At 50.8% G+C, this 14,394-nt stretch overlaps 1 protein-coding gene across 7 annotated transcripts in view; it reads left to right on the forward strand.

Moving 5' to 3' along the window:
- The window catches only part of LOC135114267 (ankyrin repeat and fibronectin type-III domain-containing protein 1-like), a 283,842-nt gene that overhangs the window by 214,149 nt on the left and 55,299 nt on the right, over positions 1–14,394 (forward strand). For 6 of the 7 annotated variants that reach the window (XM_064030127.1, XM_064030128.1, XM_064030129.1 and 3 more), the window contains one exon: positions 1,495–1,703. In XM_064030127.1, coding sequence (XP_063886197.1) covers positions 1,495–1,703 — 209 coding nt within the window. Of the gene's footprint in view, positions 1–1,494; positions 1,704–5,740; positions 6,415–14,394 lie in introns of those variants that run through there. The other variant, XM_064030135.1, reaches the window with a different exon arrangement.

Consider the following 14,394-nt stretch of genomic DNA (forward strand, 5'->3'; position numbering starts at 1 on the left):
CCTCTGTTGTCCCTCCTCCTCCCCCGTCCCTCCCTCCCTCCATTCATCCATCAACCTTTGTTGTCTTGACGTGCTGACAATGTTTTATTTCAGCTGATTTTATATTTTTCTCCTGCCATGTCTTTCTCTTTCTCATCTGTCACTCCTCTGACCTTCTGTCTCTGTCTGGTAACGGTGTGGTGATTATTGTTTATGAATGATTTTGGTTTCTAGATATATTTTTCCATTATTTCCTTTTTTTCAACTTGCATAACATTTTTAGGCAACTTTAAAGATATTTACGTTGCATGAGAAAGGTGATGAATTTATTAAATTTGTTTTAGTCTTACTTTTGAACGGCACCGTTTTCTCTTCCACCTCGTTTTCTTTCTTGGCGAGTGCGGCTCTCTGCCTCACTCTAACATGTTCAGGCAGGGACTCCTCAACAGCTCCTCAGGTCCCTTCACCCCCGCCACACGAGTGCTCATCGCATCCCCTAGGTTGTTGATGCATCTGTCATTAAGCTTAAGGATCCAGTACTCGTTGGTCAGCCGTAATGAATCAATACCCTAATCACCTCAGAACTGTAAACCCTTTAAAATTGCATGTCAGTGAGCGCACCCATACAGTACGTGTCTCTACCTGGTGGTTGGACCTTTACCTGACAGTTGGTGTTTTCATATGCATCTGTCCACATTAAAAGTATTGTTTGTTCTTCCTCCTTAAATGCGTAAGTTTGTTGATGTTGTAATGAAATTGTCCTCTCATACTTTTAAGATGTTTTCTAAATTTATTAACAAACAATCAGTTTTCCCCTCCCCATTAACACACACACACACACACACACACACACACAGCTCACTGGCTCAGTAGACACGTCCTTGGCAAGCTGAGATTGAAGCCTCACTCTGTTTGCTAAACACTTTCACTGATGAGCGAGCGTTTATTGTCCTCCTTGAGCAAGAGGATGGCGTGTTGTGAAAGTTGTCAACCTCACCCTTAGATCGGACCACATCAGCTTTGAGTAACCTCCGGAAGGGTGACGGCTGGCGCTCACCTGCCCAGCACGTGATGCTCAAGACACTGAGAAATTACATAAAAAATACCTACTGAACATTTTTCTTATTTCATTTCGCCTTTTCTGTGTGCATCTGTGTGTGCGCGCGTGTGTGCATGCACTTGTCTTCCCTCTTCTCTGTCGTCTTATTCATCTTGTCACCATTATCTGTTGTCACCTGTCACCATCACCATCATCACAACCATCACCATCATCACCACCACCATCGTCATCAGCCAGATAAGCCATCCGACGCCACACCTCAACACCACACAGGTAAGCCACACCTGCCTCCTCCCCCTCCCATGGCCCCTGATAGCTTATGTTAGTTACCCTCACACGCCCTCCCTCCCCTGGGGTCCCTTCCTCCCCTTGCTTGTGCTGGGGACCCCCGCGTCGCTGGAAACCTGCATATGTAATTTTGTGATAACCTTCTCCTCCCTCCTTCCCTCCTGCAGCAAGAACGGGGTGCCTCCTCTGCGGCGCGCCACCAGCATAGACTCCCTGGTGGACGCGAGTGTGGTGAGCGCCTCCAGCAGCAGCCACGTCAAGACCTCGGTGCTCAACATGACCAAGTCCAACGGCCACCTCCGCTCCTATTTGCCAGTGTCCCCGGCCCTCTACAAGCGCCCGAGTTTCAAGTTCGACAAAACCTCAACTTCTACAGGTAAGGCAGTCTTCATTTCAGGGGTGCGCGTGCGGGTGGTGTCTGGGGCTCTCCTGTGGCCGAGACTGCAGAACAAGACGCACGTGAATGAATTTTTTCCACACTCTCATTCCCAAGCTAAAAATTTATGGAAAAAGACATTACTTTTTCATTTTCCTCCACGGTGAGATGTAATACCTCATCAGTAACTATGTAATTGTTAAGTGCCGTTTATTCATACAAGTCACGGTTACGTAAAGGAAGAATGATATTTTCCTGTATGGTTGTGACAGTAAGCAGTGTTATATAGGTGGATCTAATATGCTGTGACTGGCTAAGGATCTGTAGGTGGGGATGGTAATGTGGTGTGGGAGGAGGTTGGTGTGGTGAAGTACTATAGGGAGTGAGGGAATAGATAATGGTGTAAAGTAGAAAGTGAAGGATTTTTATTCGCTGGATAGTGTGTTATGGGAGGTGGTGCAGCGAGGCAGTAGCAGATGATGTGGTGTAGAGGAAGATGGCTTTGTGTTATGTGGAGAGTGGTGTGTCATGGGACCTGGTGTAGCAAGGCGGTGAAGGCTGATGTAGAGGGAGGGGATGGTATTGTGTTGTGAAGGGTTGCATGTCATAGGGGTTGGTGAGGACGATGTGGTGTAGAGATATAAGGGTAGTGTGCTATAGGAGTTAGTAAAGATGATATGGTGTAGAGAGAGAGATGATATTGTTATGTGCAGGCTGGTGTGTTATGAGGGGGAGAGTCTTGTATGCAGAGGGTGGTGTGTCATGGGAGATGATAGTGGTGGGGACAGACGTGGTGTGGGGATGCTGGGTGTACCAGGAGACACGCACACAAGCACATTACCGGACACACTGATATGGAGGGGACGAGAATGCGAGCCACCTTAATATCTGCAGTATCGGCATGCCGCTTTCAGGGTTGCTGGGCGGCGGGCAAGGGAGGTAGGCTGCAGGGGAGGGTAGAAAAACGGATCCATGGGGTACCTTGTATTAGAATTCTCAGGAGATGCAGTGCCATGTGTTGTTTTTTCTTGGCCAGGGCGGACGTTGTAGAGGTGCAGTAGTTTATACATATATCATCTTCTCGGTGTCTCCTCCGTCACTCCATCTACTGAGAGAGAGCTCGTCATCTTACACAGGCTCTTTCGTCATCCCATCCACTGAGAGCTCATCATATTACACAGGGTCTTCTATCTAGCCATCAGAATCTGTAACATTGCACAGGCTCTTCCACCACCTAGTGCCTTCCACAATCCATTGAAAGCCCATTACTGAGGTCTCTTAGGGCTGCGTGGCTACTCTCCCCAGACCATCGATGTTTCAATTAGTGACCATTAGTTTCCAATGTTATGAAACTTCCTGATAAAGCTATAGTGTTTCCTTGCGCGGTTCAGTTGACTTAGTACTTTACTTCATTGATAATTAAGACTTACTTAGCTTTAACTACACCAGCAGAAATATACGAGTTAATTTCATTACCGTCCATGTTTTATCGTCAACGCTGTCCAGTGTCCCTCGCCAGAGATCGACGTTTATATTAATTGGCGTTGCTTCACCATCAGCCTCCCTCTTCCGATACCTGTCGCCCTTCTTCCCCCTCTCCCCCCACCCGCTGCCACCACGTAATCCCTGCGGGGTGTAGGGAAGTGCCGGAAGGGTCAATAGGGAGAGAACCGACCAGTGTCGCGAGTCACTTTAGAAGCGACCCTTCACCACCCAGTCTCGTCCTGTCCGTCATCGCCTCGAGACACCTGTTCCCCGCCTCTCCTCAGCTTCAAGACGCCCGTTCCCCGCCTCCCCTCAGCTTCTAGACGCCCGTTCCCCGCCTCCCCTCAGCCTCAAGACGCCCATTTCCCCCCCTCCCCTCAGCCTTAAGACGCCCATTACCCGCCTCCCCTCAGCTTCGAGACGCCCGTTCCCCGTCTCCACTCAACCTCGAGACGTCCGCCCTTCGTGCCAGATGAGTGAATAAGACCCACAAGGGAGACAATTTCAAAGTTCGTGCTTGTTCAAAAGGTTAAATGTTGAGGCAGCGTCGTCAGAAGATTCAGGCAACACCTCCCGGGTCGCTGGCCCCTCCCTCTAAGCGTTCGGTGTGTGCCATGGTATTGTCGTTCCTGCGTAGCTACTTGTGTCCTGCCGAGGTGGGCTCCATGAGATTCGTCCTGCTCTACGTCAATTTCATCTACGCTGTCTTGATTGTCGCCGTGGTCATCTACATCGGTCTCAAGTATCGCCAGGCCACTCCGCCTCCCGCCACCGAGATCGACTTCTTCTATGACCCCATGAACTAAGGGGCTCGCTGCTCGTTTCCCCGAGGATGCCAAAAGCTTGTAAAGCCCTCTGGAATACTTCTAAGGAATAGCAGGAAGCAGGAAAACGTAGTAGACTCTTAACAGTGATCGGTACTTTATGTGAGGAAGTCTGGCAACAACAAACACATGACTATCTGAACACATCTATCCACACGTTGATCTTCTTTGTGACTCTGGTGCCATGAACTGCAAACCTCGTCGTGAATCTGAAACTGACACCAAACTGTCACAGCGCATCTTCACCATGGCCTCTCGCACACGTTCTCTCCTCCAGATGGAGTTCACGCCTCCCTCAGGCCTGTGTAACGAGCTGCTGCTGCTGGTCGTCCTCTTGTTAAGTTTCGTGCTGTGTCTCTTCACAATGTGGAACCTCACGCACACCGCCATCACGCTCATCCTCAAGGCCCCGACCGAGGCGCTCCTCCCGAAGGATACCTGGAATCCCTTCTGATGATTCAGTTCATGTGGACTTTACCCAAGACTCCACGACTTGTGCTTACGGCATGGCATTGGTGCACGGACCTGCTCATCATGGCAGGGCGGGTGGCAGCCTCCAGGTGAGTTGCACTGGCTGGCGGGTATCTGTTTTTCCCGCTCCCAAGGTAGTGCCAAAATTAGGCTTCCACAGATGAGAGTACACAGGAGCTTGGATGCCCATCGTGATGCAAGACGTCTTTCTTTCACAAGACATCCGTGAGCAGCCATAGTTCCCCGTCACCAAGGAGCACGGACCTCGCAACTACACAGTGCAGAGACGTCAGTTACTCCATTTACGAAACGCTGCAGCCCAGAACACCCTTTGTCAGAAGGTCCAAGTCCATACACTCCTGTTTACCAAGGGTGGCGGCACACGAGGCTGGCAGCACACTCCCTAAACACCACACACACAAACACACACACACACAGACACACACACACACACACACACACACACACACACACACACATACACGCACACACGAGGTAATCAGAGCGCACAACTCCACTTTCTTTCCCTGCAGGCCACGGGAGGATGACCACAGACGCGCATATTTTCTGTTCAGGAATGCCCGCCGCCGCCTGTCTTCATCTCCTCCAGACGCTCGGGCGGAGGTGCATTGTGGCCTCCATGACCGCCGCTGCCTGGATGACATAACTGTCCCTTTAACTCGGAGGGCGTGAGAGCTCTCGTTGTGGACAGTGAAAGGGGTGGCGGCAGAGAGGAAAAGGTGCACAGAGCTTCCAGCCGTGTTATCGCTGTTGTGGTCGTCCGCGGAGGTTCCTCACTTCACGTGAAAACCTCAGGGCTGGAATGGGTGACCCTCGCACATCCTGCCCCGCGTCACGCCCGTCATAATGTTGCATCTTGAGCCACGTGGATTCGATGGGAAAGGCTCTTTTTGTTGCGGTGTAGACACAAAGGATTAGAAATTGAAAGACTGGTAACACTGAAAAAAAAAAAAAAAAAAAAACGGCGTGGTCAGTGCGTGTCGGGCCAGGCGGGGTGCAGATGTATGATGCTTTCCCACGTGAAAGAAGTTTTGCTCGCTCTCCCTTGCCGGGTGTACTATTTCCCACTACGATACGATATGACTACAGTAAGGGCAGGGGGAGGGTGAGGATTGAGTTCAGGGCAAATGTTAGTGGTGTGGCAGGCGGCAAATATGGTGGGTCTGCTCGCATGTGGCAAGCGACGAGTTAGCGTAGTGAGAAGAGAAAGACGGTACAGTTGTAGCGTAGCCAGTGCAGGGGGAGGGCGCAGGTAAACATGACCTCCTTTGTTACACTCGACACAAGGGCCTAGACGTGGAACTCGGTCCTAAATCACATCAAGAGGAACCAGTGAAGCCATAGAGGCGTGCTTGCGATGTGTGGAGTGTGAGGCGTGGGCGTGGGGATATCGCACCCGTGGAAGTGGATTATGTGCAGGGTGCTGGTGACCGCTGCCTCCTCAACAGGTTGCTGGTGGAGTGTGGATGAGCTTTTCGGCAGCGGCGGTGAGCCACGGCCTCTCCCTTCCAGGCGGGTCTCACTAAAGGAAATATTAGCACCGAGACGCCCTGGAATTACCCCGCTGCCCACAAAGCCTTGCCTTGCCCGGCGCTTGTAGCCATGACACTGCCGCCCTGTGTAAGTGTCCTGCTGACCTGACTGAGAAGTGCAGTGAGGAGCGAGCGGCCAGGAGGAGGATGGTCACTCGGCGGTCAGGGCGAGGAGACTTGGGCGATGCCTGAGGTAGTTATCCGGAGCGTGGGCGGAGGGCAGTACACCGGCAGCGACCAGCAGGGTTCGGCGCCCTAAACCTGCTGCTACTGAGGGTGTGAGGCGCGGCTGCGAGTACATACGTGTAGCTCTTATGGGCGTGAATCTAGACCCTCCCCCCTTCAAGCCTGGGTGTCCCGCCAGCCCCACGCGGCGAGGTAAGTCACGTCACAACAATAGGTCTTCGTTCCCTATTTCACCCTACTCAGTCCCCTACGAGTTGCCCCAGGGGAAACTCTTTCTTCCCATGGTACTTAAATGAGAAAGCTCCTCTGGTGTCTCTGCATCACGGCTGTCAGTCGCTGTGAGGGAAGGAAAGACGGCGTCTGTTGTGAGGTGCAGTACAGCCTGGAGGGAGAGAATCGCACGCTGGTGTGTATGTGTGTGTGTTGCGGTGGTGAATGAAGGAGGATCTGAGAGGGGCCTTTGGGTACTCCGTGGTAATAAATTATCCAGTCAATCATTACTGCTCCCCACCGCTCTCTCTCTCTCTCTCTCTCTCTCTCTCTCTCTCTCTCTCTCTCTCTCTCTCTCTCTCTCTCTCTCTCTCTCTCTCTCTCTCTCTCTCTCTCTCTCTCTCTCTCTCTCACCCGGAACACATCTGCTGAAGTCGCCAAGGCTGTTGAGAGTTGCTTGAAGACCTCGGGTGCCCTTGGTGGCGCCCTTATTTTGCCTCACTCACACAGAAAAGAACACAAAGAAATGACAAACAACAGCAACAGACTTGTTGGCTCCCTGATCATTTAGGTGGAAGTGATGTAGGAGTAGTGGTGGTGATAGTTCAGGAGCATATCTAGTTAGGACTTCTAACCTAACTGTGGGAGTGATCTGAGGAGCCACACACACTGAGACCCTTCAGACCCTGGTATGGATTTTCTCGTGCTCTAGAGTGAAAGGATGAATGTTTACCTAGTGCACTCGGGACAGGGCGAGGACCTCCATACACGCCAGTAACCCAGGTATTTCCTCGGCACAGGGTCGTGGCCGGCTGGTGCAGGCCACCGGTCAGGTCTGCCTACTACTGGTGTGCACAGTCGCTGGCAGACCGAATTTGGTTTATTAATTTCCAGTTTTGTGAGTCACTGTTGGTCACTCTCACCCGTGACCCCACCCCTGCGTGCCCCACCTCCCCCAAGTCCTGGCCTGCCTTCATTACCCGCTCATAAGGCGAAAGAAAGCCCTGGTTACTCCGAGCAGAGTTAAGCCAACAATCTGGAGGATCTGCCAGGTAGCTTGGTGCTCATGGCGTTGTCCCGAGCCTCAACTTTTTTTTTTATTATTATTGCTCCTTTAAATGGTCTTGAAATAATTTTTACTTTACTGCAAAGAGTCATGAGTCGCTAATGTGAGGCCACAGTTGCGAGGAGAAGCAGTCAGCTCACAGCAGGTGTTTTTTCTCCACACCAGCAGGAGACTGGCCAAGGGGTGCAAACAAACGCCCCCCCCAAAAAAAAAGCATCAAATGCCACTGACAAAAAAAAGAAAGCAAGACTGGATCAGTAACATCCATAAACATGTGCCTCGGTTGTCTTTATTCTCAGATGAGTGTGCATAATGTATTCAGTACAGTATATTTTGCTTATTTATCATCTCGACTATCAAAACTTTCCCTCTTCCTTTTCAAGTCTATTATCACAGCAATGACCACTGAAGAAAGCGAGAGGAGAGAGAGAGAGAGAGAGAGAGAGAGAGAGAGAGAGAGAGAGAGAGAGAGAGAGAGAGAGAGAGAGAGAGAATGGCAGGCGGGACTACATAATATAAATTGATCACCAGTAACTTTGTGGGCTCTGTTCATGTCAATAGATATGCTAATAGTGGACCAACTCGCCCAAGGGGTGAAAACAAGATGGAAAACTTAGATAGAGGAGCACAGAGGGGCGCGCGCGTGTGTTGAGAGGGTTGGTTGGCTGGCGGAGGGAGGCTGGTAGAGGCACGGGAACCTGTCTTGGCTCCTCACTGACTGCGGGACGACCACAGCCACCAAACTAGGAAATGTGGTCGCCTCGTCCCCAGCCGTGGCAGAGTGTCCTGCACGGGATGGCTGCGGCGGTCACGCTAGATCACTAACGGGGGTGACAGGTTTATGGGTGGCGGTGGGTGGCGGCCTGCTTGTTCCCCGACCTGCCAGGTAAGACACGGAAAAGTGAGCCTAAGAAGACATCCGCTACCTGTCTCGGGGATCAGTTTTGCTAGTGACTTACCTGTCCTTGGCCTCACCTGTTCGCTTATAGTCTTTACACCTGTGGCAGCTTCCTTGTTCCTCCCAAACACCCGTGGCGCACAAAGGCCACCAGGTTAAACCCATGCAGCGCAGACACAAAAAGAAAAACATTAATTTTAAACTTGATTTCTCTGCATCTGTCGAGAGCATTGAGCATCGTTGTCACCTTGGTGTGTGTGTGTGTGTGTGTGTGTGTGTGTGTGTGTGTGTGTGTGTGTGTGAATTAATCTGTGTCTTAACATCCTTGCATTATTCCATACGACTACTCGCACTGAATGACAGGAACGGAAAACACATTTTTCTCTCTCTCATTTAATATTTCCATTATCTTTCTCCTTGGCCACGATTTCTGTCCTACAATACTGTTTTAAGATACTCATGTTCTCAATTCATTTCATGTGATAGCAGTAAAATAATAGTGATAAGAAGCGACGTCAATGAAACAATAACGTCTTTCAAAAGAAAAAAGCGTGGGAGCAGCGGCGGTGGCGCTGATCTGTGGCACACGGAAGGGATGGAAGAAGGAAGTGGCGGGATGTGTACGGCTAATGCTGGGTAGGATGTGGGTGGGTGGTTCCCTGCATACGGATGTGACGCAACGCCGGGATCAGTTTCCAGAGCGGTGAGCCCTTCCTTCCTCCTCCCATCGCGCCGCCACTCACCTAGGGCGCATGGGTCGGTTGGGCGAGGTAGTAGTGTCAACAAAGTGTCACTGGAGCCTTAAGTTTGTGGCGGCGGCTGCGGTGAGGTTGTCCTGACCAGCAGAGTGGAGATTTTACGATTTTTGCCTCACTTTCATTTTTTCTTTTACCTCAGCTGTCTCTGTTCTCACATCTCCACTCAAGCGAGAGACTGTGTGGTTATGTTACATCTGGCGAAACGGAGAATTAGATAACACTGCTGCACGTGTGAGAAAATACCTGACCTGGTCCACGCGCCTGTGTGTGTGTGTGTGTGTGAGTGTGTGTGTGTGTGTGTGTGTGTGTGTGTGTGTGTGTGTGTGTGTGTAGGTACATATATACGAACCGTGCATAGGTGCGTGTTTAGCGCTCCGAGTATGCATAAGCACGTTCATGCATACCAGTACAGACATTGTGAGGAAGGGAGACCAGTTTGTGAGTGTGTGTGTGTGTGTGTGTGTGTGTGTGTGTGTGTGTGTGTGTGTGTGTGTGTGTGTGTGTGTGTGTGTGTCTGTAAGGGTAATGCACGGCTAGGGTTTCTCTACTCAAAGGGATCTAAAGAGAGAGAGAGAGAGAGAGAGAGAGAGAGAGAGAGAGAGAGAGAGAGAGAGAGAGAGAGAGAGAGAGAGAAAGAGAGAGAGAGAGAGAGCTTAGATAATAGGCTGGTAAAATAACACCCAGACCTTCCCCCTGCCTCTCACCCTTCCACCTTCAGTTTGTGCCCATCTCTGTCTCCCAGCCCCCTGCCCGTCCTGGCCGCCTCTTCTTCTTCACCTGTGTAACGTAACTTGACAGAAGGCGCTGTGCTTGCGGTCACACGAGGGAGATTAATGCTTAGCAACACCACTCTTTGTCTCTCTTAAGACTCGACAAAAGTGGAGGAGGCAAATGCCGAACATGCGCTTAAGAGAAAGAGTAAAGAAGAGCGCACAGCCACGCTCACAGAGATTCACTTTTTGTGTCACCGAGGAGAGGATCTTGTCTCCAGCCACACTTCACAATGCACTAACTCGAGCCTCCATCAACCGGCTGCGCTCAGGGAGGGTGCGAGTGTCTCGGCGAGGCCCACCACCCACCACCCCTTCCGTCGGCTCGGTGGGTTACGGTCTTTCTTCTGTCAGGCAACTACGTATAGAGCCTTGAGGCCACCTTATTAAGCTCAAGGTCTAAAAAATTAGTTTGTGCCCGCCACGGTGGCCTGTGAAGTGTGTGCCTGGGCCTCACACTCGCAGCATGAGAGTACCTGTGTGGCGGGTCGGGTGTGTAAGCCGCGGGGCTGAGAACAGGCTTCCCGTGGACATTTGGACTCGCCCCACAACCATGGCTCACTGAGTCACCTGTGCTTGGTGGCGGCATAAGGCACACCCTCCTCTCTTCTCAGAAGTTACCGGCAGTTTTCTGCAAACTTTTGCCCTGATGTATACTTTCTCTTAACTTTATGTGAGCTGTAAATTATCGTTGAAGGCTTGATGTACAAAGTAGCCCGCTTATTTGAGAATGTATATATTTAGTCTTACTTTTTTTGTCTTTCGACGCTGTTTTCCAAATTTTCATAGACGTTGCAAAATCATAAGGCAGAGATTAAAAAAAATCCCACGCAGAGTTGTGTTGTCAGCGAGTTTGAGTCTCACGGGTGAAGGATACTCGGTGATGTGCGGCGCGGCGGGGCCATGTGTGGGAACCTTAGTGGTTATTAGGGAGGCGTGTGGTGATGGTGAGTCAGGCAAGTGTGAGGGAAGGCAACGCCCACAGCCTTGGGATACGGCCGCCCGCAGGCAGGGAAGGCAGGCAGGCACACGGCCATCCGCACGCCAGTTGTTGTGGAGTTCTGTTTGCAGCGAGGAAGTTAGGTTAGGTTAGGTTTGCAGCAAGGAAGTTAACTTACATTTGGAAATATTTGGTAGCTCTTAAAAGCGAAGTGAAGACACTTGAATATCTACTAGAGGCACAAATTGTCATCGAAAGGAGAGCATCGGGCCTGTTGCGAATCTACGGGCTTTTGGCTTTCGTAACTCACTGGAGAGGCGGAGGTGCGGCACGCCCGAAATCCAGGACATGGCGTGGGGTAGTAAGTGAAGGAAGAAGGCATTGTTAGCTTGTTGGTGGGTGTGTTATCCTTGATAATTTAAAGGAAAGAAAGTTTGCCTTGTCCATTGTGCATAATGTTTGCAGGCAGCGTAACCCGACACTAGAACGGCGCCGCGAGGGCAGAGCGCGAGTGTTGTGCCAAGCGGAAGATTTACAAGTTGACGCAATTAATTTATGTCAAAGAGTTTAGTTGGTGCCCCGCTAGGCCCTGGTCTTGCGGGGCGCCTCTGCCGGGAGCTGCCACTCCCTGTCTTTTTATCATTCAATCTGCGCCGCCACTCGGTGCAGACAGGAAACATTGCCGTCACCGCAATGATATTATTTTGTCACGAGAGTCGAGACACGCTGTGTACATTTCCAAAATCCTAAGCTTCGCCTCGGCCAGCCATCCATTCACACTTCATAACACTCTCTTTCCCGAGAGGCCGCCCTCTGCCAGACCCTGAGCCGCGTGCCGCTCGGCCGGGAGAGGGAGAGAGTGAGGCAAAAAAAATCTTGGCTCGTAAAATCTTTCAAATCTACGAGACGCCATCTTCTTCCCCTGCTCTCCTCGCCCCTCCAGGCTGACGGAGCAGCATCCTCAGCCAGAAGGAAGAGTTCCGCATGCAGCTTGCACCACGAGGGGTCTGGGGCCTTCACTCGGCTCAAGTGTAGACTACTTGGACTCGCTTGCCGCAAAACAGTAACAGTCATATTTCGTCTCCCACGCGGTTATAGGAATAATAGTTGATGCGCCATGGTGCACACAACGTCTGCTGAACACGCGACCGCTGTGTCCGCTACTCACACAACACCTGCCCAGGACTCCACCCCACATCCTCTCCCCTCCACTGTTATCCTGTCTGCTCATCACCTTCACGCAGGGAGATGCCTCATGTCTTCTTTTATTTTACCAACTGAATCCACTCCTGCTGGCGGGACTTATCGACGGCAAGATTGAGAAAGATTATGAAATTGCTTCTTGAAGACACTTGAGGTGAAGCTAACGAAAAGAAATCGGAAACTACGTTGTCCGTTGCTTCCCATAACGCGACAACCGTTTTTCACCGTACGGCTTTCCATGTACGCTTACCCCTTTGGTCTGCTCATCGTCTCACTTCATTGCCGTTCTCTTCTCCATTTGTTACTTTTGATAAGTTTCGCTACATTGGGAGTCGTTTTCTTTTTTTTTTTTTTTTTCTAGTAAGACTGTCAAATTATTTGTTGAAATATAGGAAACCTATTAACGTTCAGTTTTCATTTTTTATTTTTATTTCATTTTCATTTACAAATTCCTGTCTTCAGTCAGGCAACGCATGCAGTAATCGCCGCGCACTGGAGACTTGGCAGTACAGTGCGTGTGGGCAGGTGTGAGTGTGTAGGAGGAAAGAGGAAGACAGGTGAGGCAGCAGCTGTCTATCCCACCCGTCTTCCCTCTCTCACCGTCCCTCCGCCGGGCAAAGGTCACAGTAGTGGTTTAACGATCTCCAGTACAGGCGAAAGGTCGACGGATTACGTCCAGCAGATACAGGTTCAGCTCGGGCCTCGTGTGTATCAGTGAGGGGGGCGCTGGGAACCGCCGCAACCACCTGCCTAACACTAACTCGTATCAAGTTTATAATAGAAATTTCCCTGTAACAATGGACAGCTGTTCCCGCCGAACATGCTGAAATGAACTATAAATGCGTGAGTTGCTTTTGTTCCTAAAGTCTTATTGTCTGTTAGTGATGCTCCAAAGGTTACTACCTTTGTAACAAATACCACACCGCCTCCGCTGCTGGTATCATGCTCTGAAGGCAGCTCGTCTTTTATTTACTCTGGCTGGGAGATGTGTGTGAACACTTGTGGGCGTGAGAGTGAGGCGCCCTTGACCCTTACCAGTTGGATCTCTCTCATGCGCCTATTGACCTTTCGGTCGCCAATCATCTCATTGTTTTGGTTACAGGCAACATATTTTCCTTTAATTACTCTAATGTAAAATAAGACGCAGCTTTTCTAGAGTGAGGCGAAGACGCCCATAGGTATCGTTAAGATGCCTTTCCTCGCACGTCCTGAGCCGTGGTCGCGCCGCAAGGATCACGAAATGCCAGCGTGTTTAGTACATGGGACAATAACGTAGTACGTGCTGCCTGTGAGGCGATCCTGGGACCGCTGGGGGCCGGTGGTGGCCACGGGGGTCTGGCGGCAGGTAGGGAACCCTCGGCTGGCCCTGTTCGTCTGACAGGATGTGATGGTTTTACTGCGTTAGGCTGGAGCCCAAGGAGCATTATGGCGGGGATTAGGAGATAATGCGTGGCAGCGGAAGGAGAGCCTACCCCTAGTGGGGGCGGCGGGGAGGGACAGCGATAGTGGAGGTTTTGTCGCCATTCTACCAAAATCTGAACATCTGATGAGCAGGCCAGAGCGAGACGCCATGACGTCACTCGGCTTTCAAAGGGCGGACGTGGGAACAAACCGCACAGGCCTACCCGCCCACCTGTGCTTGTAGGTGTACCTTCTCTGGCCCGGGGCAGTCCCTTTAAGCCTAAGGCATGCCGTGGCGCACTCAGGTGCGGCGCGATGAGCCTGTTACGTGCTAGTGCTTCGCTGTCTCATAATTCCACATATACGTTCAGTACTGACTTCGACTTTTACGAGATCGAAAAACTGCAAAAAATAATAAGGTGCAGTAAAGTTTAGTGGCTTTCTCTCTCTCTCTCTCTCTCTCTCTCTCTCTCTCTCTCTCTCTCTCTCTCTCTCTCTCTCTCTCTCTCTCTCTCTCTCTCTCTCTCTCTCTCTCAGCTTTTCCTGATTTTTTTGCATCATGCCAGTAATAACTTCGTGGCCAGGCATGGGTAATGAGAGGGAAAAGAGTAACCGAAATTTGCTGTATTACTTAGTTTGAATTATTTTTCGATCTCATAAAGTCAGTTATTCGCAATGATAATATTTCTCAGAGGTGCTTAACTGTTCAGGCTCCTCCCCATCCCCCTATCCCCCGGCGCAAGGGAGAAGAAGGACGCTGTCAGACAAGCAGGCGGTGAAGGAAATACACGAGGCGCAGGCCGCTAAGGAGGGGGATAATGAGGCTTTAATGACCTGTAGCCTGCACATCCGTGAAACCCATCTTCAGATCCTCTTCTACTCTTCTTCTTCCTCTTCTACGCATAACCTCTTTCTCCTCCTCCTCC

Source organism: Scylla paramamosain, chromosome 27, assembly GCF_035594125.1.
Source record: "Scylla paramamosain isolate STU-SP2022 chromosome 27, ASM3559412v1, whole genome shotgun sequence".
Taxonomy (NCBI): Eukaryota; Metazoa; Arthropoda; class Malacostraca; order Decapoda; family Portunidae; genus Scylla; species Scylla paramamosain.